This window comes from Microcaecilia unicolor, chromosome 2 (genome assembly GCF_901765095.1).
Source record: "Microcaecilia unicolor chromosome 2, aMicUni1.1, whole genome shotgun sequence".
NCBI lineage: Eukaryota > Metazoa > Chordata > Amphibia > Gymnophiona > Siphonopidae > Microcaecilia > Microcaecilia unicolor.
The window spans coordinates 394,073,598-394,098,163 of NC_044032.1; the positions used below are offsets into that span (position 1 = coordinate 394,073,598).

A 24,566-nucleotide genomic window follows, 5' to 3' on the forward strand; every position below is an offset into this window, starting at 1 on the left:
TCACAATGAGGAAGGCTATTTCTCCCAGATTTGGACCTGAATTGTAAAGCTTGCCATCTGCAACAGGTTTATTGACTGGTTCAAAGGTCCACCAAGCATAATGGATTGATTATGTGTCTCCAAAAGATGATATGAATTAGCAGAAAAGATTTGCAACAACCTATCCTTCCAAGACTGAAGAACCCTATTAGCAACATAGCACGTAACACATTTCACAAAGTACAAAGGAGCAGATGGATGGACTAGGGTTTTGGGAACATATATAACCACAGACATGTTACAAGAACTGTTATCCAAACTACCAGTGAAATTGAAAAATGTAGGTCATAAAGACCAGAATTATTTAAGTTTATGTTTAGAGAATATCTATCCCCTTAACAGGATACAGCATAACTGTCATCTAAAATACAGGGAAGCTATAGCTACCCTGGGCCACCAATTCTGGATGTGTGCCACTATCCAACGATTTGGGGAGGGAGTACCTAATATTCTGCAGCTGTGTCTCCCATCTCTCCCACTGCTGAGTGGTCGACACTTGATCAGGAAACTAATAAAAGCAGAAACAGAACTTCTCTATTATATGTTCCTCTTGGCGCATAAAGCTATTTTGCAATGGACAAAGTACATCCCCACCTACTGTTATGAAATGGTTAAATCTCTTATATACTGTGATGGGCATGGAGTGCTATAGGGCAGGATGGATTGTGACAAAGGTGGATAAGGTATCAGAAAATGTGGGAGCATGTGTGGTTAGCTATACCGCACAGAGTATAAAGCTGGATTTTGAACTGTTGAGCTTCTGATGGACATTACTTCTTGTAACTTGCTAAGGACATAAAAAGACGAAGCAGTTCAGAGAAAACAGATGAAAATGGTTGGGGTTTACGTCACAAGATGTATGAGGAGAGACTTGAGGACCTGAAGATGCATACCCTGGAGGAAAGGAGAGACAGGGGTGATATGACACAAACATTCAAAAGGTATTAATTTAGAAACGAAATCTTCCAAGAACACCCAGGTCAATGAATCAGGTCGATGACACTTGAAAATCGCAGATTTATATGCATTCTAAGAAGGCAGTTTTAAATTGCCCACGTTGCTGCAAAGACAGCAACCTAGTCTTTTGCACCAATTTTCAAACTGAAAGTACATGCGTACCTTAAAAACTACCTACGGGAAATGTATCCACAGGCACTTGTGCAAAACGTTCTCCTAGATGAGACCATATTTATGCACCTTTCTGGCTCCATGTGCAAGTTAGTCACTCTTATTTTCAGTTACTCTATCTTTTCTGTTTATATGTTCCACCGCCGCTTACATGCTATTAAGATGTTTTACTGTGTATTGTGTCGATATTGTAAGTAGCATACTTTGCCATGATATGAATAGAATATTTTTTTCTGTTGATATTGTCTATATCCGGATTGATCTTGTACACTGCCTTGGGTGAATTTCTTCAAAAAGGTGGTAAATAAATCATAAATAAGTAAATGAAAATAAATTCACTGCAGTGCCTGTTTCAGCCTAACTGCTAAAATAATAATAATGATAACGACAAGCCTGCCACCACAATCACCTTGGCTGCTCCTAGCTCTCAGAGACTTCCTCTATCCTGCCACTACTGCTGTTGCTCTGGCCTGTGAGGAGCAACCACTGATGATAACACATGGAATGAAGTAGCTTGATCCGTTTCTGTTTCTTTTGTCCTTTCCTACATTCCAATCTGTGGACCCCCTTGGATGACTTCACAGATCACAGTTTGGGAACCACTGCTCTAGATAAATACACCACCTGGAAATTGTGAGACAAATAAAACAGACCAATTGCTGGTGGTAAACAACGGGCAATTTATTTGAAATGAACCCTCCCCCCAAATTATAGTACCTGAACTATTGCATTTAGTCATGTATTTAATTTGTGTTAATGTCATCCCTGTTTGTGTTGGAGAACATGCACAATGAATATTCAGATACCACAGACTGCTACACTTGGCCTTTTATTATTATTTTATTTTTACATTCAACCACCAACCCCTCCCCTCCCAGATACTGGATTCTGCAATATACAGTACAAAATTCCATACTCCAGTCTTAACCAGTTATCTTCCATTTTCTTCAGTTGCTATACAAATAAATGGTCATTTACCAGGGCTCTCATGTTAATAAGAGGAAAAAAATATACATTGCACTGACACAAAAAGTCAGCTGTGTTAATCATCATGCAACAAGTAACAAAACTTGCTGAAATTAAAAATACTTCCTAAAAACTGTTTTAACGGCATAAATATTTTGTACACAATTCATTTACCCAAACAAAAAAAAAATCTTAAAAATGATATGGGGCAAAGAGAATTCCTAATTAATATTGTACATAAGAAGGTGCAAAATAATTTATCTGATGTGTTTTGCTTTTTGGATAGATAAAAGCTGACGTCTATGCAGGATTTTACACTAAATACGACAATATGTTAAGAGTACATGAGTGACTAGGTATACAATCGAGAACAAGGCAGGAGAAGCGTGCGAGGTACAAGACTCACACAGAATATAGATCCCCTGCTAATGGTACTGTAGAGCTGTTGAGTATAGTTTACACAGAACATTTTTTATTACTGTTCTTGGAAAATAAATAGCCATCCTAGAAAAACAAAGGGTTTCATTTTCCCTTTTGCATTAATTGCAAAATGGACATCGATTTTCTTAAATAAAATAAAATGCCCAAAACGCCAGCTGCCAGAAGGATCGCAAGCATGCACATGGATCAGTATATACAATTCTGGAGGCTAGCTATCTGGCAAAAATGAAAAACTGCATTGTGCTGGAGCCTTAAAGCTTTTAGCCAGCCCAGGCTCTAGTTTCCAACACAAGACCTAAACCCAAGGTTGTTCTGTTCACCATTGCCCAAGCATATTTCCATCTATATCTTAAAGAACATTACAAAGGAGATGGGATTTGGACACCGATACTATTTTTTTAAATCTTTATTCCTAGTAACTTGCCAGTTCCAAGATGTTTGATATCACTGGCACAACATATGGCCTAACTACAAAAAAGACTGTTTGCCTCCCTTTGTTTAAAAAATAAAATAAAAAACAGGGTTGTTCAATATTTAAACTTAGTAGCACTGAAACATATGTGCGCTTTTCTTATATACAAACATTGGTTACAAACAGAGATGTAGAATCCCTGTATTTCCACTTGTTATGATACCATTAAAAACAAAACAAAATATCCATCTGCCTTTTCCAATGCCCACTTCATGATGTACTGATATGGCAGCTTTTGAGCTGCATCTCATGTATGCCAAAAATAAATAACTGGATATTAAAATATTTGGATTTTTTTTTTTTTTACACAATATACTGTAATCAAATACAGATTCCTTAATTACAAACAGTGAACTCTCTCTAGCTGTTGCCGGCTGTAGCCACAAAGGTTAACTCTTTGGAGCCTGCAGGTCTTGAACCACTACCACTGGTTCAAGAGTATGTAATTCCTCACACCAAAAGAATTACCCCTGCTCTTCTGTATAGTGTTTTAAAGCAGGCACACATGTGGAAAAGCCAGTTTCATTGCAGACACTCCTGGAACATCCGCATCAAGAAAAATTAACAGTAGTGCATTTCAGGTAAGCTTCCCTTCATGGGTTTAAGGAGCATTCACATGAATGCTGTTGTGGGTGAAACTAGCTGGTAACCAGTTACCATCTAGCAATGTTAGCTAATAGGGGCAAAAGAAGGGAAGTATAAAAACCTTAAAGTGTTGGTTTTCAGGCAGCCCCGAGTCCTATTTCATCGATGCGGATAGCTTGCCCTCAGAAGTTGTCCTACAGTTTCCATAAATGGCCTGGTTCGAAGCAAGATTCCAGGAATACGCAAAATCAGAACATGGAACGAAAGGAACAATAAAACCCCCATACAGAATGACACTTTAAAGAAAGGAATATGCACATGACACCTCTGATGTGCGCTGGGACAGGCTGTTGTGCATTTTTTAATGTTCAAATACACAAGCTGATCAATAGGATGACAGATGACAAAGGAACAAAGGGAAGCCATTAAATTAGTCATTAGCATAAGTCCCATGTAACAGGCGGATAATTCAATTTGTATTTAGATAAAAAGGCCATTGCACCTATTTACAATATACACAGTTGACAGCAAAGGAGGCAGATTTACAATCATCTCCCACGAGAGTCATAGTATCCACAGGAGGACGGGGGCGCTCTGTAAAATGTGACAAGATGAGAACGGACAATTATTAAGCAAGGGTATAAGTGTTTGCTCAGAGCTGCATATGCATGGGATCATTATATCTGGTGTACCACAGTCTCATCTTCTGTGTCAGATGCCCACTCTTTCCATTCCACTCCCCTCCCTGATCAGCATGACTCGAACTCCGTGATCCCTTTTTCTTAATTTCAGTGCTTCAAAAGAAGAGCAAAGCAGCATGTAAACTCAAAAATATTTTGTTCCCCTCCAAGTGCTCTGCAAATAAAAGTGCCACAGGGTGTTGTTATTCAGTGATTCATACTTGGGGATTTCTCCTCCCTTCTCCTTGGCTGGGATCCGGCTTTCAGACCTGCCAGTGGAGCCTTTCCTAGTTTCTGGAGTTGTCCTCTGAACCTCGCTCATGCTGCAAGTTGTAGTAACAGTTCTGACACACTCGCACTGGAGAGGAGATTTTCAAACGTTTAATCTCAGACTGGAACCGACTGCATCTATAGGGAGATGGGGGAAAAAAAGGATAAATCAAATAGGTGGAAAGGTTTTCATAAGCAGCGTTCAATCTGGCCAAATTGCTTGCAAGACTAGGAGGCAGGCATAGTATGTATTTTCATGCTTAGTACTATTAAGTATAGAGTGCTCCCCATAGAAAACTGCACTCTCGTGCATACGTCTGCCCCAAATTTCTCTGCCAACAAGAGAGTAGTGAGGAGCCTAATACACCAAACAGGAACTAATACAGTTTGGCCTCCTTAAACTCTTAACCTATGTCTTTCCTGGCTCCAAAGTAACTCTTCTCTTTCCCCTTATAAATGTATTTTTTTTTTTTATTTTTTTTTTTTACATTTTTTAGACTTTTTCCCTCATTTCATATAAGTATCAAGCCATCTATCTTTTTAAGGACCGATACCCTCTTTTTCACCGTTGTCACTTCCTTCCCTGAATTCCCTTTTCAGATGGCACTAAAGAACCATGGCATCAAGTTTTCTTTACCCCTCATAGTCTCCCTTTCATCCCAATTGCATCCTTGACTTGATCATTGTCTTCTTTTTGACTGCTGACTGGCTCAAATCACTATGGGTAAGGGGAAGGAGAGAGGACATGCATTACATGGAAGCAGGTCAATTAGTGCCTTAAGAGAACAGGGCCTACCACAGCAGTTTGGGCTCTTAAAACTCTTATTTTCAACAGTACCATCACTTTGCTAGCGTGACCGTATGGAAGCAGCTTTAAAATGTTCTAGACATTTTATTTCCTCTCAGAAATGAAATAATAAAAGAAGCAAAAGAGAAGAAACTCAACTTCTGAAAATATATTTTGCTCACACTGAAAAACAGTGTTGGTTCTGATAATAGCATTGCTTAAAGTAACTATTAATGGGTACAGGGTTTTTTTTTCCTCCTCATTACTTCCTCATGGCTCAGGAAGTCTTTACTAGGCTGCTGCTTTTGAGGCTGCACGTTAATTGGTTGGCTGTCAGAGGATGCCACTAGAGCAGTAGTGATCTTGCCTCTCTTCCCCCATAGGCCTAGCTAACCTTCAAAATCTACAGTTTTAGGTGTTCCCTCTGCTTTGAGCATTGGTGATTGCTGGTCTTCATTTAATCTAGCTTTGATAGAGGTGGAAAAGGCTCTTTTATCAATAGAGGATCCACTGCCATCTAGACTGGCAACACAATTAGTTCCTGACCTTATTCCTCTTTTGGTTACAAATATTGACTGGGGAATAATTCTATAAGTTGGAGCTTTTAGGCAGCACAAAGCAGCCAACTTAGCACCACTTCTAAAACAGTTAAAAACCCTAGAATTTTATCTCATATGCTATTTTACTGTTCTAATCTTAAATCATATTGGTCACAATTATGGGAAAAATATCAACGATTTTCTCCATCACGGATCAATTATCCTATAAAATAATCATACTATGATCATCCCCGTCAGTTCAAAATCTTCAAAGCTGTTCAATATAATGATTGCTTTAGCTATTCACATCACTGTTTTACATTGGAAAAATAACTCAACGCCTCATATCCCAAATGGTGGAATACTCTATGTGCTTACGGGAAAGCACGAAGAATCAGCAGCTTTTAAAAGAGGATATCTGACCCCCTTTCTCAAATCCTGATCTCTCCTGGACAACCACTGTTTGTGTGCTTCTGCTCCCTGACTGTGAGACTTATCCTTAATCATGGTAAAATACATTTCAACTGCTTAATACGTCTTTCTACAGCTGTAATAATAAATTGACTGTTTTATACATCGTTTATTGATGTTAGATTTGCTTGTTAGTTATCTGCACTGTTTAAAATACTGTACCTTTTGTACTGTTCTTATTACTAATTTGTTATCTTTGCAAAATTTTACAAATAAACATGGAAAGGAAAGACGTGCCTAAGCTATTATAGAATACTAGTGCAAAGCTACTTTAGCATGCTAAAATTTAGGTGTGGCTACTTATGTCATCTCGATAGCCGGAATAAGTGAGCTTGTCTAAATGTGCCATGCAATGGGCACAACTGACAGTATTCTGTAAGTTGTGCGTGTCATTAGGAAAAACATGTTAACGCCTCCCCTGCAGTTGCATATTTGATTTTAATGCACTGTTTACAGAATAGCGCCTAGCAATTACCCTTTTAACTGGTGCCAATCATAAGTATAAATGCTAGCATAAGTGCTAAAAATGTCTGAACTCTATTGGTACTTAAATTTAGTGGCCCTTTACAGAACTGCCTTTTAGGAGTCTACATTTAGGACAAGATCCCACAAATCAGGGTGACTGACTATACAACACTCTGCATCTGGATTAGCTTTCTACATGCACTGTAACTTGGACCAAGTTCCTTACATCTTGTTTAATTGTACAAAGAACTTGCCTTGAGTTTAGTCACCCATCTATTTATCCCAACTGACTCTGTACCACCCATCTTGTCCCCATCTATATATCTGCACTTGGCTCCTTGGCTACAAGGTAAGCTGTATTGTAGAAAATCATTAGCATCATATCTACGTTATTTGAATGCTCTAATGCGTGTTTATTAGGTGTTTCATTAGTATTATGCTGGCTTCGTATTATATCTCTGCTATTTGAATTTTAGTGTGGTTAAATGTGTATATTTTTGATACTGTTTCACGGTAGTTGTATTATTAGGTTTCAATTTACTGTTTTCAAGTTTACCTCATTATTGTACTTAGTTTATTCTTGGTTATTTTACTATTGTTAGGCTATTAACAAAATTGTAAAGTTTTATGTTAAACTGTACCTGTTGTACACCGCCTTGGGTGAATCTCTTCATGAAGGTGGTTAATAAATCCCAATAAATAAATAAAATAGATAAACTTGGGAAAAAAAAAAGCAAGGATTTGCCCTATTTTGAAAAAGGCATCACTAGATTCTTTCCTAATATCATATTATTGGCCAGCACTAAATTTGTCTTTTAAGAGGTCAAGAAAATAGTTTTAGCCCAACTTAGACATTTTTCATTTTTCTTTAAAACCTTTTTTTTTCATCAGGATTTAATGAAGGGCATAGCACTGAAACAGTTTCTTGATTCTAGCAAAGAAGCTATCTTAGTCTCTTTGGACCTCAGTGTGGCTTTTACTTCCTTGATCATTTTCTTCTTCTCAGTAGCTTATCCAGCACTGGGATGGGGGGTGGGGTTCTCCTTATGTGGTTTCAATCTTCTCTCTCTGATCATAGTTTTCAAGTGGATTTGTTGGGGGGTGGTCTCTTTCTTCCCAAATGTATTCCTTTTATTGCAGAGTCTCACAAAGTTCCATACATGTATCTATTTTGTTAATCTTTTTTTAATCTCCTTTGGCCAGAGTTATTAAAGGGCTGGGTATGAGCAGATACTATTAAGACTCTCAGACCCTACATGTATTGAGTCAGTATCTTGAAAATGCCACAGATTGGCTTAGAGAGAATAGATTGATATTAAACTCAGAAAAATCAAGGATTCTCTGGTTTTCCAGGATGAATATCCCCTTTACTATTCATCTCACAAAGTCTGGCAAGTCTGCTGAACTGAGCAATACAATTACCAAGTTGGACGTTTGATTTGATTTGTCTTTTAAGTTTCAAACTTCATCAGTGATCAGCTCTAATCAGACTTGGAAAGCTTTGCTCCATTCAGAACTCTGATAAGAAGGATCTTCTTTTTTTGTAAATGTATTAAGTGGAAATCAGTGAAATTTGTTTTTTTTGAACCCTCACAGCTCTTGGCCTTTTTCAGTGATAAGAGACTATCTAGTTCTCCAGTTATGGCAGTTCCTATTGATTCACACTAATTTAGTAATTTCTGCAGTTTGCCACTGTGAAGAAACAGCGTGTTTTAAGCCTGTAAAATGTATTGGATATTTTTCTACATTATGTTCTGAAGTATATTTCTCCTATTTGGCCAGCAGATGGTGCATGTTTATGCTTAAAGCTGTTACAGAGGACTGATTTCCCTTTCTTTAGGTTGGCACACACATAATATACGAAGTGCCTGTAGTTTGTATATGAAACTTCCGGAGGGGGGGGGGGGGGGGGGGGGGGGGGGGGGGGAGGAGAGAGAGAGAGAGAGAGAGAGATCTCTTTGCTGAAGCTCTCTGAATAGATATAGGCTTTGATCTCCCCAGGTACTTTCTAGGAAGTATGCAAGTGTTTAGTTAGTGTTATAATTGATCCATACTTCAGTTACCTGTTATTGTTTGCCAATAACACTAATTTGTTCCACTGTTCAATCAAACATATAAACAGCGAATGACCGAACTCACTCGCAAATGCGCAGTAAAGACCCTCTCTGTCCCAGCCCCGCGTCAATACGTGATGACGAGGGCGGGACAGAGAGGATCTCTACTGCGCAAGGGGAGAGACGAAACTGCCGTTGCTACCGCTTCCCCCCCCCCCAAGGTCGCCACCACCACTCCCCCCACCCGGAGTCGCCGCCACCACCACCCACCCTCCACCCGGGCCGAGCCCTCGCTCTGCTACAGAAACAGCGTCAACGCAGCACATAGCTCAGCTGAGCTGCCATCGGCCTTCCTTCCCTGCCTGTGTCCCAGACACAGGCAGAGAAGAAGGACGGCAGCTCACCTGAGTTGTGTGCTGCGTTCCCGCGCTGTTTCAATAGCGAAGCGAGGGCCCGGCCCGGGTGGCGGCGAATCCGGGGGGGGGGGGGGGGGGCGTAGCGGTGACCTCAGAGGGGCAGCGGCGAGCTCGGGGGGGGGGGGCCTTGCAGCGGCGAGGAGAAGGGGCCTTTCAAACCCCCCCCCGTCCTATACTAGCCCATTTTTACGGGCTCAACGGCTAGTATTTTTTTTAAAGAATATACATAATTGTTTGTTCACCCTGTTTGTCTGGACTGATAAAGAATCCTGGTGGTTTGTGTGTTGGGTCTGTGAGTGCTTTCTGGGAACTGTGGGACCACTGGGAATATGGCTCCAGTAACCTAGAAATCACTGAGGATAATTGGAAAGTGGGAGACTCGCCCAGAGGTGGTTGTGACCCAGTCGGAGGAAAGAGGGTGCTAGTGTAGAGCACAAATGGCAGGTGCAGGTGGACCTGAGCTGTGCATAGACCCTCTAAGTGGCCGTGGGGTAACCCCAGGCAGGTGGCTAGGTATTTCGTGACAGCTATTTAGCTTCTGCTTTTGCATATGATATCAATGTCATGTTTTTGGCATAGTTATCTTTATTTCTTCTTAAATTTCTCCTCACAGTGTTGTGGACTGTATTTAAGTTATTATTTCCTAATTAAGCTGGCTTTGGCTGACTTTCCTTATAAGTATTTCTGTGTTTATACCTTGGATTATGCTACAAATTGCAATAACAAAAAATGAAGTTCTTCTTTTATTACTTCATGCTGTATTTTAAATTCAACTTATTACTGCAATTCTCTTCACAGTGGTTTCTAAATCAGGACACTAAAGTGAATCCAGAGCATACAAAATACTGCTGTTAAATTGTTATAAGGTGCTCAACATTTTGACCACATCTCCCCTTTGTTTAAAATGCATTAGCTCCCTTTAACCTATAAGCTCAAATTTAAGATATTACTATTTGCACATAGTACTTTCACTCTGGATTTCTTAATTATGTTGCCAGTTCTTTCATTGTTTATTTACCTTCTCAGCAATTGAGCCTTCACAAGCAAACTGACCATCTCTACCCACACCTAGCAATGTATGCTTGGAAATTACTAGGAATCCTATATTTTCTTGTCTGGATCCCCAATTTAAAAACATTTTACCTTTTGATCTCCACTTAGAATCATCCTATCCTAAGATCAAGAAGGAATTAAAACATTGGTTTTTCACTCAAGCGTTCTCAGAATTCATCAATTAGGAGCAGCCTTCCTAATTAGAGGCTCACCTGCTGCCGAAGCTACAAGTATGGCTGTCCCCTGCTTAGTTTTAAGAAATTGTTTAATATTTTTGCTTTTTAATTTATAGTTTAAATTTTATTTTCTCAAGCGGTTAATTGTGCTATATTTGACTATAGTTTATTGTTATTTTAAATTTTGTTTTTATATTAAGGTTATGTTTAAACTTTATTGCTGTTTTTATTTTTGGATGCCTTGATGTTTGTTAATTAAAGGTGGGATACCAAATTTAGCAAACAAAAACCCACCTCCATGGCACACCCAGCTCAGCTAGCTTTGACAGATCTGGGCCTGCCCCAATACCAACAGTTTTTTCATTCTATTACTGCAAAATAACAGATTTACAAACTTTCCCAGCTCCTGAGTCCATCAAAGGTAAGGCTAAGTAATTGAGGGGCCTTTTACTGAGGCACATAGGCGTGGCCATTTGGAACTACCGCCTGGCTACTGCATACCCCAGGCGGTAATTCTATTTTTGATGCGCGTCCAAAACATGCAGTAGAAATTTTCTACCGCATGGCGCTTACCTGGTGGTAATCAGCAGTGTACGCATGCTGACAATTACCGCCCGGTTAACACGTGAGCCCTTATCAGTAAGTCAATGGGTGGTGGTAAGGTCTCAGGCTGAAAATGGACGCGCTGGTTTTAATTTTGTCGCACATCCATTTTTGGCCCCAAAAAAAGGCCTTTTTTGCAGGCGACTGAAAAATGGACCTGTGTGCATTCAAAACATGTGCTTACACCAGTGCAGGCCATTTCTTGGAGTTCCTTAGTAAAAGGGCCCCTGACTTTCCGATTAGGGGTTGGGAATGGAGAAGGGGAGCCAGTACAGGACTCCATGTAAGTGCCATCTTACTTCTGACAAAAGAGCTGCCCGCAGTTCCTGCAGTGGTGACGCCTCTCGGTGAGAGAAAACCGGACAGCGCATCCTGAACAGCAGTCACCTCCCTCATCCTTCACCCAGTGGTCAGCGGCAGAGCGACCGGGCTGGTCGCTGACAGACCAGCTAAACACCCTCCCACGGCTGTCCCCTACCAGGATGCGGCTATGATCCCTACAGGACGAAAAAGAACAAAAAAATGAAAGTGGTCAGAAGCTCAACAATCAATAATAGGATTTCTAACACATCGCTAGTCACTTGATATTCTGACTGTTTTCTTGTTTACTAAATTACATCTATTGTTACACTTGCTATGAATGTAATTCACTGTGTATCTACTGACGCTTGACATGATGTAATATTGTTAGCCACATTGAGCCTGCAAATAGGTGGGAAAATGTGGGATACAAATGCAATAAACAAACAAACAAACAACAGGAATCAATGCATCAGACCTCACATATACCTGCAGTATTTGTAAAAACACAGTTTAAGACTGCCAAGTGGGGAGCAATTCTCAAGAAGAATTTAATTACATGCCCTGTCTTGCATTAATGCCAATGCTATAGAAAAGAAGCAGAACTGTGAAAGGGGAACGGAAATGAGCAGGTTCAAGTATTTTTTTAGTATAATGATTGGAAACAAGTCATAAAGTAAGCTAATACGCGAGTCTATCAAGGGGGAAAAAAAGCCTCGAGAAGCACCTTTATCCCACTAACAATGCGGGTAAAGGGCTAGGACTTCATCATCGGCAAAACCCCCCACTGTTCTTAACTTGCCTTCTTATCAAAACTCCAATCTGAAAAGCTTGCTAGTTTTTTGAGCTTTTTCTTATGTTGGCAAAAAAGAGAAGGTACTTAGCTTGAGAGGTACTATTCTTCTCTTGGGCCCCTCCGTTATTTGTGACCGTGGTCAACGTTGGCCTCCGTTTCGCTGCTGCTGCCTCAGAACCACCAGTCAAGTATTCCTGCATCCGTCGGCACACTGAACGGAGTAATACCTGACCGGTGGTTCTGAGGCAGCAGCAGCGAAACGGAGGCCCTTTAAACCTGATTTGTGTGCACTTTTCTGATAAAACCTTCAGGGGTGTCACTGCTTAGTACTGTATATACCACCATCTCTGGGAAAAAGGTGACTCACGTTTCTGGAAACAAAAATGAGGTTTTAATGAATTTTGTTAAAGCAAACAATTTGTAATACAACAATCCAAACCCCATCCTTTTATGTGAAAAAATAAAGTTACAGAAGTTCAAACATGTAATTTTTTCAGATTACCTATGGACCCATGACATGAAAAATCAGCCACTCTCAACATTTTGGACCTGAGAATTTAGTCACCTTTTCCCAGAGACAGGCACGTGTCCCTGAAAATCTCCATCCAGCCAAGAGTGCCACTGAATAGTCTTACAGACAACTTCTGCATTGATTATACAGTGCTGAGGAGATGAGTGGGCAATTATCCGATTAGTGGCGCTAATTAGACCACTAATTGGCTAAATATCTGGATAAAGTTTGGACAGAAAAACTGCTATCCTAACTTTATCCAGATATTCAAATCAGCTCTCTGGAAGGCTATCACCACTCTATTCAGATATTCAGTGCTGACTGTAATCTAGATGCCAGAGCTGAATATCCAGATTTTATTAAAAAAGCTGACTGCTATGGCTCAATATCAGACCAACTTTTCTCAGAGCTGCATATCTCTGGTAAGACCTTCTAACGACTCAAGACACACAGTATACAGGTCAATTGCTCTGATATGTTACATGCAATGTAATAGTCACTATGCATTAATGACTCGTACAGCAGTGTCAGAGTGTTCAAGGACGATACTGTATGCAGAAAAGTTTCTCACTGTAAATTATTTAAGTGATTTTTTGTCCCATGGAAGGTGTTGAATTGACAATGGAATCTGAAGCCTCAGCTTTACGCTCACAACACAGGCAACAGCAAAAGTTTCTCCTACATTCTTCTGCCAACGGGGCTCAAACTGCTCTGCCAGGAGTCATATTTGTGGGTTGGAGGCAGTGGTGTGCTGGTAAATATTTAACAACAGGCTCTCTCTCCCTTGTCCCCCTCTGCGCCCCCCGGTCCCCCTCTGCGCCCCCCCCCAAATTGCAGAGCTGGCTATGGCCGGGGAGAGAGCCTGGGGTGGGGGGTGGCAATGCATTCCTCCAGGAAAAAAAATTAAAAGATCCCAGGTTCCAATCTAATTCATGTGTAATGTGCGATAAAATGCCATAAATAAATATAAACTTTTAATGTTGAGCACCTGATTCTCAAAGTCAACATATTCCAAACACTATAATGAAAATAAAATGATTTTTTTTCTACCTTTGTTGTCTGGTGACTTTTATTGATCATGCTGGCCCAGTATCCGATTCTGCTGCTATCTGTCCTCTTAACTCCGTTTCCAGGGCTTCATTTCCATTTATTTCTTTCCTTTCCTCCTTTCTTCTTCATTTCTGGTCCTCAGCTTCTGCCTATTTTCTTCATCCATGTGCAGTTTTTCTCCTCTCTTCCTTTTCCCTCATCTCATCTCCTTCCTCACTCTTCTCTCCCCTCCATCCATGTCCAGCATTTCTTCTCTCTCCCCTGCCCTGCATGCACCCATGTCCAGCAGTGACCCTCCTTTCCCCTGCCCTGCATGCACCCATGTCCAGCAGTGACCCTCCTCTCCCCTGCCCTGCATGCACCCATGTCCAGCAGTGACCCTCCTTTCCCGTCCTCCATCCACCCATGTCCAGCAGTGACCCTCCTTTCTCTTGTCCTCCATCCGCCCATGTCCAGCAGTGACCCTCCTCTCCCCTGTCCTCCATCCACCCATGTCCAGCAGTGACCCTCCTCTCCCCTGCATGCACCCATACCCAGTGACCCCCCTCTCCCCTGCCCTGCATGCACCCATACCCAGTGACCCTCCTCTCCCCTGCCCTGCATGCACCCATACCCAGTGACCCTCCTCTCCCCTGCTCTCCATCCACCCATGTCCAGCAGTGACCCTCCTCTCCCCCTGCTCTCCATCCACCCATGTCCAGCAGTGACCCTCCTCTCCCCCTGCTCTCCATCCACCCATGTCCAGCAGTGACCCTCCTTTCCCCTGTCCTCCATCCACCCATGTCCAGCGCGACCCTTAGTTCTCTCCCCTCCATCCACTCATGCCCAGGGACTCCCTTCTCTCCCCTGCCAACCCTCCCGAAATGTTCACTGGCGACTTCTCCCTCCCTCCCTCCGGGTCCGTCCCGTCCCTCGCCGACCTGACTCTTCTAATTCTTCGGTGGGGCAGGCAGTCTTGCCTGCCTGCTACCAGCGCTGACTCTCCCCTGCCGGTTCGCGCTTCAAAATGGCCGCCGAGACTTCAGTAGAAGTCTCGCGAGGCCGCCTCTGGAAGTCTTGGCGGCCATTTTTAAAGCGCAAACCGGCAGGGGAGAGTCAGTGCTGGTAGCGGGCAGGCAAGACTGCCTGCCCCGCCGAAGAATTAAAAGAGTCAGGTGACGGTCGGTTAAAGTGAGGGATCGGGCGGGCTGGCGGGCGGGAGGAGAGCTGGCTCGTAGTAGGAAACAACCGGCTCGCAAGTCGCTACAAAATGTAACAACCGGCTCTTGCGAGCCGGCTCCAGCACACCACTGGAGGGTTAATTCAGTTTCCAGGCCTGGGCAATGTCCTGTCTTTCAGCTAAGACTGACTACAAGATTGTTAATTAGTGCCAACATGTGATTGTGTTTTTAGCATTGTGGTCACATCTCTTAAAAACTGCACTCAGACCATGAACCCAATTTCCACAGACCAGAAATGACATGCAGCAGATAACTGCATTTGCTGAATTTGAACCTAGGAAAGCCTTCATGAACTTCTACTTATCTAGTCCTCCAAAACTACTCATGCCAGTAATAGTAACACACAGTTGCCATTTCTAAAACTTGTTAACCCAATGCCAAGGACACCTCTAGGGAAGCAAATATTCCCTAGAGGTGTCTTTGGCATTCAAAAGCTGCAATAAAAGAGAAGATTTTTCAATATCTTGCTCCACTTATTCAATAGTGAAGTCAGGGTTCAAGGTATGAAGTACTCTTATATTTCGAAGAGTACATCAAGTGCTAACAAACCTAGTAAATGGACAGCACAGAGACAGAAATGGCCTATCAAGTCTGTGGTCTGTTCCATCTAGGCAAAAACTTTCCATCTCCCTTTCAATTTCTGCAAAGTGAGGCTTGAACTTGTGCCACTGGCTCAAGGTTGCTGTTCCTTAGCAACAGATGCATGTTCTTGAGTTATTTTACTGCCTGCTCAGCTACATAATAGTAGATGAACTGGCCTGAAGAGAGTAACTACATAATCTGGCTGGTGCTCACTTGGAGATGCCCAGTGCAGTGATCTCAGCGGGATGAGCGTTGTCTTTCCGATCAAATGCTGTGTGCATTGTCAATTTGCTTCTGAATACCAGCTGTCGCTCCCATCTGTACCCTGAAAACCAACAGAACCAAAGTAAGAAAAGTGTTCATACTGTCTCTACCACAGAATTTAAAGTTATTTGTATGTTAGTTGATGGCAAGGTCACAACACTCAGTACATTTTCACTCCAGGATTATTGTTGGGTATTTGGAGTGTCTCAGGGCAGCGACAGTTAGCCTTCATAATCTTTATCTTTACTTAAAAACTCGGTGTACTGCCCAGCTTTCCAGATCAGAGTGGTTAATACAATTTAATCCAAATAAAACAGGAAGAAAATAACATCTATCAACAGAAAGACCTAAACCACAGTCAACCAAGTTCACTCAGTCATAATAAAGATTAAACACAGACAGGTAGAACATTGTATTTCCTGGACTAAAGATCAAAAGTCTTTCCAACAGAAGGCATAAAATCCTAAGCTTTTAACAATAAAATGAGTATATTCATTGTAAAAAGAGACCTTGCATATATGGGAACCCATTTCCTAAGATACAGAGAAAAAGCTAACTTAAAAAAAAAATCTATATTCAGGACAGCCTATGCACCAAAAGCAAATTAAAATTAGAACGCTTAGCCACCCATCTGGGGTTACTCGCAGCAACTTAGAGGGTCTATCCCCAGTACAGCTCAGGCCCGCCTGCACCTGCTGCTCCTGCTTGTGCTCTAACACTACCAGTCTCCTTCCACTGACTGAGTCCCAACCACCTCTGGGTGAGTCTCCCACTCTCAAATGATCCCCAGTGATTTCTAGGTTACCAAGGCTACACTCCCAGTGGTCCCAGAGTTCCCAGAAAGCACTCACTGACCCAAAACACAAACCACCAGGATTCTTTATCAGTTCAGACAGCAGAGTCAACAAATTGAAAATTGTTTATGGTCTTAAAAATTGAACAAAGAAACATAAAAAGTGCAACCAGCAAACACTAAGAGGTAACTGAAATATGGATCAATTATAAAACTATCTAAACATTTGTATACTATCTAAGTAGTACCTGGGAAGATCAGGCCATATAACTGTTCACAAAGCCTCAGCAAAGAGATCCTATTCTCTTTTCTTCCTGGCTAAGACTGGAGCAAAACCCGGTAAAATCCAAATTAAAATGAGCTCCTGGGCCAATCAGAGCCCAGAACAACAATCTTTGAAAGTATACTGCAGACTGCCTTTCCAAAAGGCTTAAACAAAGGAAACAGCCTTGGTTCTTTGGCAGCTTCTAAGCATAAACATGCACCACCTGCTGGCCAAACTAGAGATATACAGTTCAGGAAATAAGGCAGTTTTACAGGCTTAAACACACACTGTTCTGTCACAGTTAAGTGCTATAAACATGCTACATACTTCCTAATGAGGATTAAAATGTACACTATTCAGCAGATATGCAGGGCTTTAAATATTTACACACCTCCTTATGCCAAACACTGAAACACCACTATGGAATCAAGACCTGCTAGCAGGAGCTTAATTTAATGCACACTTTTAGTAGGTAAAATTGACTTCCTGTCCAGGGCACAATATCCATTTATAAAGGTGAGGAAGCAGAGGGAAAAATATGCTTTTGGGTTTAGATAACACAAAAATTTGTAACAAAGTAGACTTACAGGAAGGGAGTAAAAGTTGTAAAAGCATATTAAGATTGATATGTTTAGACAATCTTTGCAAGCATCAAAAATCAAAAAGTATCAAAGAGACGAGAATCACATTGTGTATCCTTGGTTAAATAAAGAAGGTTCTTCTGCACGTCCCCTCTTTGATGGTGATGATGAGGACGACCACTCAGACAATAGTACATCAGGTTCTGAGGGTGCTTTTTTAGAAGGAGGTGAGCATGATGTGGCCGAGGACGGGGCGCCAGGTCCCGGCGAGGAAGAAGAGGCCCACAATGGACCGATCAGCAAGAAGCCCCCCCTTATCGGCAGTCACATCCGCAAACCCGGTCACAATACTAATGGAACCAACAGTTATCAATCTAACGGAATCAACAGTTATTCATCTATCGTCCTATAACCTTACAGAACTGGAAATTAAAGTCCTTTCGAAAGGACTTTCCTTTGTACCTTTTCAAAAACACGATAAATTCCAGAGCAGAGTAGAATTAGAAAAATTCATACAGAAACTACAAATTAAAATATTTTTTTTGCGCAGAGCAAAGGCCACACTGAGGACAGCTCAAGAGTAAAGCCTAGATCCACTTGGGTACCGCCAGGGCCATTAGACCCGATGTTGATGATTTTTAAGCAAGTTGTGTTAAAAGATCTACAGGAAATGGAAAAGGGAACTTATAGTTATCACAATAATCTCTCTAAACGCGAGCTGACCGCTCTGAAAACGTTAAGAGAATTACACCCAGATTGTGTTTTGGAGAGCTGATAAGGGTGGTGTGGTCACTGTCCAGGATCGCACCGCCTATGAAGCAGAAATCTGGTGACAACTAAGTAAAGCAACAGACTATGTGGAACTGACTGAGGACCCCACTCAGAGGTTGAAAGCACTGATTTTCGATGTTACAGGAGAGGCATTTGCCATGAGTCCGATCACCCAAAAAGAATTTCAATTTTTAAATGGAGACTCTCAGAAGATCCCATCATTCTATACATTACCTAAGGTGCATAAGACCCTTGTGAACCCCCCAGGATGTCAGATCGTCTCTAGTCGGGGGTCACTACTAGAACCTGTATCAGTCTATGTTGACACTTTTCTGCAACCTTTGGTCTCTGCAGGGAGGTCATACATAAAGGATTCGACACACTTTATGAATATTCTTAATGAATGGTCTGTTTTCTCAGAAGATCTTTTCCTGGTTACCCTAGATGCGGTTTCCCTCTACACAGTTATTCCCCAAGTTGAAGCTCTAACTGTGATAAAAGGTATTTTACAACAACAACAATTGGGTGAATCACTGATAGCTTTCATTGTAAATGTAGCCTCCATAGCAATGATGAAAAATTACTTCCAGTATGATGGAAGGATTTTCCAACAGACATCAGGGGTCGCCCTGGGGGGGTAACGATAATCCCCTCGGTGGCTAATTTCTTTATGCGGAACTTTGAAGATGTGTACACCTGTGCCTTTTGTGAGAAGATAAAGATATGGGTGCGTTTTATAGACGACGTCTTCATGTTATTGCAAGGTGATTCTAACACGTTGATGGAGTATGTGAATTCTCTGAATGGCTGTCACTCTAGCATTCAGTTTATGGTCCACTCTGACAAGATGAGATAACCTTCCTTGATGTAAAGGTCCATAAGATGCCTGGTCATTTTGAAACTTCTCCTTTACTCAAGTTGCCATCCAACAGCGTTGAAGGACAATCTCCCTTTTTCACAGTTTCTGCGTTATCGCAGAATCTGCTTAGAGGAAAGAGATTTCCGTCATCAAGCAAGAGCTTTACGTGAGCAACTGGTGGATAGGGGTTACTCCAGCAAGATTGTTAAAAGGGCTTACCATAGAGCCAAATTGAATAACAGGGAGTTATTGTTACAGCCACGTGTAAAGACTGATGTAGTAGAAGCGACAGTGCACACTTATGTTCTAAAATATACCACACAAGCATGAAATGTGGCACGGATGATTAGGAATCATTTGAATATAATACGGACTGTGCCACTTTTTTCTGATTCTACTCTGAGATTCGCCTATAGCAGGGGCAATAACTTAAAAGAATTACTTTGACCTTCTATTCTTAGGAACGTATCTTCTGAGCCAATTGTGTATGAGGGACATAAAAGATGCAATCATTGCCAGATGTGTCCCCTGATGATAGAGATTTCAAGATCCCTCTACTAGAAGGGAATTTTCATTGTTTATTAATACTTCGTGTAGCTCAGATTTTGTGATCTACTGCAATATATGCCTGTGTGGGAAGCTTTACATTGGACAAACTTCCCGTGAGGCTTATTGAACACAAGACTGCGATAAAGACGAAGAAGATTACTTCACCATTAGCACACCACTGTACAGAATTCCAGCACGGTTTTGAGACATTTCGATGCCTGGTCCTACAACAAATAGACACTGGGCAGAGAGGGGTGGATCGCCGTCGATTACTCCTGCGCAAGGAACAACAATGGATTTTCTGTCTTAAAACTTTAACACCATCTGGACTCAATGGTAAAATAGAATGGAGCCATTTTTTGTGAGTGGGTCTACCTGTAAGAGTTATTTTGACGCCAGCTGATCAAAACATTGAAAACCACACTAGTTGAATGCTGAGTCACTAGAAGCTGTCTATTGGTTGGCTTTGTGACAGCGGGTGACGTCATTGAAAGGTTAAATAACCTGAAATAATAAGAGAGGAGAATGGCGATTCAACAGTCCAAGCTAAGTGAACCTTTAAACTTTTGAAACTAGTCTGTGTAAGCTGTTTACCATAACGCAGGAGGTTTTTTTTGCCTATGATGAAGTAGTCTCAGCTCTCTTAACACACAATGGTGTATAGAAAGGCGCTTCTTGAGGCTTTTTGCTCCTTGTATAGAATCCACTTTTCTCCTATACTTGGTTTTGCTTACTATTTATTGAGTTTTCCTCATATCTGATTTGGTATAGACCTTAGTGGAAGCTCATCCTCTAATTGAAAATTTAGTTCATGTGCTAATGTCGCCATTAGCACGCGGCCATTAAAACCAATTACTGCTTGAGCACTTACCGCCACCCATTTTGCAGGTAGTAAGGGGTCATGTGGCAATACTGCACTAATCAGCATGCAGTAATGCAGTAAGACTTCACTGGCTTCCCATATCAGAAAGGATCAGGTTTAAAGCTGCTTGTTTAGTTTTTCAAATCTTATAGGGTTTTACATCAGAATTGCTAACTAGAGTTGCTTCACTATGTTTGGTCCAGTCCAACAGACTAAAAGAATAAATGATGCACTTCATAGGGCAATCCGATATCATCAGGTCTTTGGCTCTCTATTCCCTGTACTGGAGTTACAACATGGAACTCTTTACCTACTGCCATCAGAACACATAATACCTACATTAGTTTCCAGAAGAAACTAATAACTTTTCTCTTCCCAAAGATGGTCTCATAAAAATCCATTACATCATCTGTTTCCTCATAACTTCCATCAGATTTTCCTATTAGGTTATTTTGTCTCATGCATACACTAACAGCATCTGTTTTGTAACAACTATTATATAAACCGCCCTGAACTCTGGAAAGGGGATTTTAGCGGTATACAAGAACTGATTTGATTTAATGTAGATGTGCTAACTGATCAGCACACATGTCCACTCTCTGCCCCCCAGACACGCCCCCTCAACCAAAACAAATAAAATACATTTTTTAGCGCGCTGGTAGCATATGCCAATTTGGAACTTACCACAGGATGCTTGTGCGCTTCCTGTGGTAAGAACTTGTAAAATGCTTACATGCATGCTAGCGCCTAGCACAGCCTGGTAAAAGAACCTCTTACTGTTTCCTCTTAACTGGCACCCCACACACCAGAAAGGCCCCCTCCTCATGCAAAACAGGATCATTATTTTGCCCCCTCTATGTCCAGGGCATCTATGGCATTCATGTACCCCTCTACCCTACTGGCCCTGGCTGAGAGGAGTCCTAGCAACATCAGTGAGCTGCAGGACCAGACTGAAGGTCATTTTCAAAGAAATATGTCTGTGGATACGTACTGTACATTTATGGAAAAAGGTTTAGTAATTTGATCCTGAATGCAGAAGAAATGTTTCTTTACAGAGAGTAGTTAGCAGGGTATAATGGGATTTTGTTATGGCTCAATATGTACGGATTATGTCCCTGAGAGTTTCCTAGAAATGCAGTTTTCCTTTGTTGTGTTTTCTGTTTCTCCTAGTAGGAATTACTGGGTTTATTTCTTTGTTGTTTCTTCCTATGCTGTTAGCAAATAGTCATTCACTTTTCCTTGACGGTACTGAATACATATATTTCAAATTCTAATAGAAAATAAAAAGAAATACACAGTTTAAACAGTAATTTAACAATACATTTAGGGAATATTCAAAAACAAAGGGTAGATACAGAGATATAGCTATATATGTAACACAGCAACACTCACATACACTATCTATATGTATTTCATAAAATTAAAGGAAATATCAAGACGATGTACAAAAAGTCATCTTATCTAACACCAATATTGTTGGAGCGTTGCTTGGCCCAAAAGTTTAAAGGGGGCTTTATTGATCCAGGTAAGGACAATATTGAGGTCCCAAGGTGGAGGCAGCAGATAGACCTCTACCTGTATCTACAATCAGCTATCTACAGAGGCAAAATTTATACGGTGTTTTACAATGCCTCCTTACAAAGATACTTGCATAATAAGACGGTGCAGGAAGCAGGGCATACTGCAAAGGAAGGAGAAAGAAAATAAATCCAACTAAGAGCTGATACATGATGCAGAAGCGAATTCCTTCACATCCATACCTGGCTTCAGTTTGCTGTAAAGTCGCACTTCTGCCTGAGTAACTGGAGCATGGTGGTGCACCTTCATTTGCCCCTCAGAGTAGTTCACAAAGATGAAGCCATCTTTCTCGTCCAAGCTAAGCTGATCGGACCAGCGTCGGGAGTCATCCGAGCCGCTGTCTGCTGACCATGCCCCTGCCCTGCCCGATGCCACTCGTGGCCTGTGACTGGTATTGCTGGGCTGGCTTTGGCTCTCACTAGGTTTGCTGTCTTGGCTTATGCTTGGATCCTCGGCTTCTGAGTCACTGCTGTCCTCATCCTGGGCTTCTTGCCCTGTGTTATGGAATGAAAGACATGAACACAACTACAACAACAGAAGGAAATAGTTTCCTCTAATCAAAAGTAATCAATAACATTACAAGAAGTGGACTAAGCAGTCACTGGCATTGTTGTGCAGTTTTCTCCTGCTCCTTTGGGATTCCAGCTCACTTGGAACGGGGTTAGGACCTTAGATCACAATCACCCTGGGCTTTTCCCTTATTCCATCTCCCTTCTCAACCCACCTGGCCCAAAATGCAGCAATAGTGATGCACCAGGAATCCCTCTAACAACTCTGCAATCATGGTCCCTTAATCCAGCCATTTGGTGTCATTATGTGTAGGAGTGGCCTAGTGGTTAGAGCACCGGTCTTGCAATCCAGAGGTGGCCGGTTCAAATCCCACTGCTGCTCCTTGTGATCTTGGGCAAGTCACTTAACCCTCCATTGCCTCAGGTATGAGCCCTCCTGGGACAGAAAAATATCCAGTGTACCTGAATGTAACTCACCTTGAGCTACTACTGAAAAAGGTGTGAGCAAAATCTAAATAAATAAATTATTGTGCGTTGTCCGATACTTCCTCTCTCTTCTTCCCAGGGGCTGTATACACTGCATCTACAACACCTCCAGCCACACAAACCTGGGGAGAACACCACCTGACCATGGACTAGACTAGATCTTGCCAGGTATTTGTGACCTGGGTTGACCACTGTTGGAAACAGGATGCTGGGCTTGATGGACCTTTGGTCTGTCCCAGTGTGGAAATACTTATGTATTTATGTAATACTTATGACTTGAAGCCAGGTCCCTGCACATGGCAGCATGCAATGCTGTCACTCAACTTTTATAAATATTGATTGAGGGTAACAAAATTAAAATAAGTTGACAGTTTCTATTTAACCTAATTCTAAGAGGATAACTGGGTCCTATTTAGTTCCCTTTTGGCCTTAGGGGGACAATTTTTGGGCCTACCACAGACCTACATCTATCCACAGCAGATAAATCACTGCTGGGCAGACTGGATGGTCTACTTTGGTCATTAGGAAGGTAATTCTATAACAGTGATGCTATTATAGGCATTGCTTATGGTTCCTATTTTAAGCCTATTCTATAAGGAAAAGTAGGTGCTTACTTTCCTTTACAGAGTACTACCACAAGTGGCTGACAGCATGTGTATATATAGGAATGGCCACTTACACCTGCTTTACAGTGTTTTCCCTTCTCTCTCTCTCTCTTCTCAGTTCTGGTCCCGCCCTTGCGGAAACAGGAAATGAGGGAGGGACCAGAGCTGAGAGAGAGAGAAGGGAAAACTGAAGTAAGCGCCAAGCCTGCACGTTTTTTACCGCTGCTGCCAACGTAACCCCGACGAGGTAAGTCAAGATGACTTTTAAAATTCGGAGGGAGGGGGCCTGGAACTCGAAGGGAGGGAGGGAACGAACTTCCGGTGGGTGAAATATTGGGGGTGCTCGAGCATCCACAGCACCCACAGAGTCGGCGCCTATGGTATACAGCAAATCTTCCTTCTGCTAATCATCCCTAACCCAAAAGCCATTGAAAGTTGAAACCCCCTTCCCCTCCAGGACAAGATACAGGACCTACTGTTCAGCCAGCCTGGTCAGCACATAAAGCTAAGCACAGGTATCAGTATTTAACTATATTTGTATATTCAGTGGTGCTATTTGTTTAATTAGCATTGTGGAATATACATTTGACCAGTAAATGTGAAGGCACCCATCCATTTAAAGTTACGCCTGTTATTCTGCTGGCCTAATTTTAAACACAGACAATTACCCTCTTAATGGATAGGTTCTAACAGGAGGATTCTGTTTGAAGGCATCTATTTTAAGCCTGTTATATATAGATATATACACCCCTCTGTGTCTTTACAACATATTATAGGGTCAAAGCGGCAGAACCTATGCCTAGATTGAATGTGTTCATGTGCAAAGTGTGTGCATTCTTG

General features: G+C 41.7%; 1 protein-coding gene across 5 annotated transcripts in view; it reads right to left on the reverse strand.

Annotated features, from left to right (window-relative positions):
• Window positions 1-1,996: 1,996 nt before the first annotated feature.
• The window catches only part of WDFY3 (WD repeat and FYVE domain containing 3), a 655,707-nt gene continuing 633,137 nt past the window's right edge, over window positions 1,997-24,566 (reverse strand). For all 5 annotated transcript variants that reach the window (XM_030190597.1, XM_030190598.1, XM_030190593.1 and 2 more), the window contains 4 exons: window positions 22,309-22,620; window positions 15,818-15,929; window positions 11,445-11,642; window positions 1,997-4,719 (listed from right to left, as the gene is read on the reverse strand). In XM_030190597.1, the coding sequence (XP_030046457.1) occupies window positions 4,599-4,719; window positions 11,445-11,642; window positions 15,818-15,929; window positions 22,309-22,620 (743 nt within the window). In that variant the 3' untranslated portion in view covers window positions 1,997-4,598. The remainder of the gene's footprint in view (window positions 4,720-11,444; window positions 11,643-15,817; window positions 15,930-22,308; window positions 22,621-24,566) is intronic.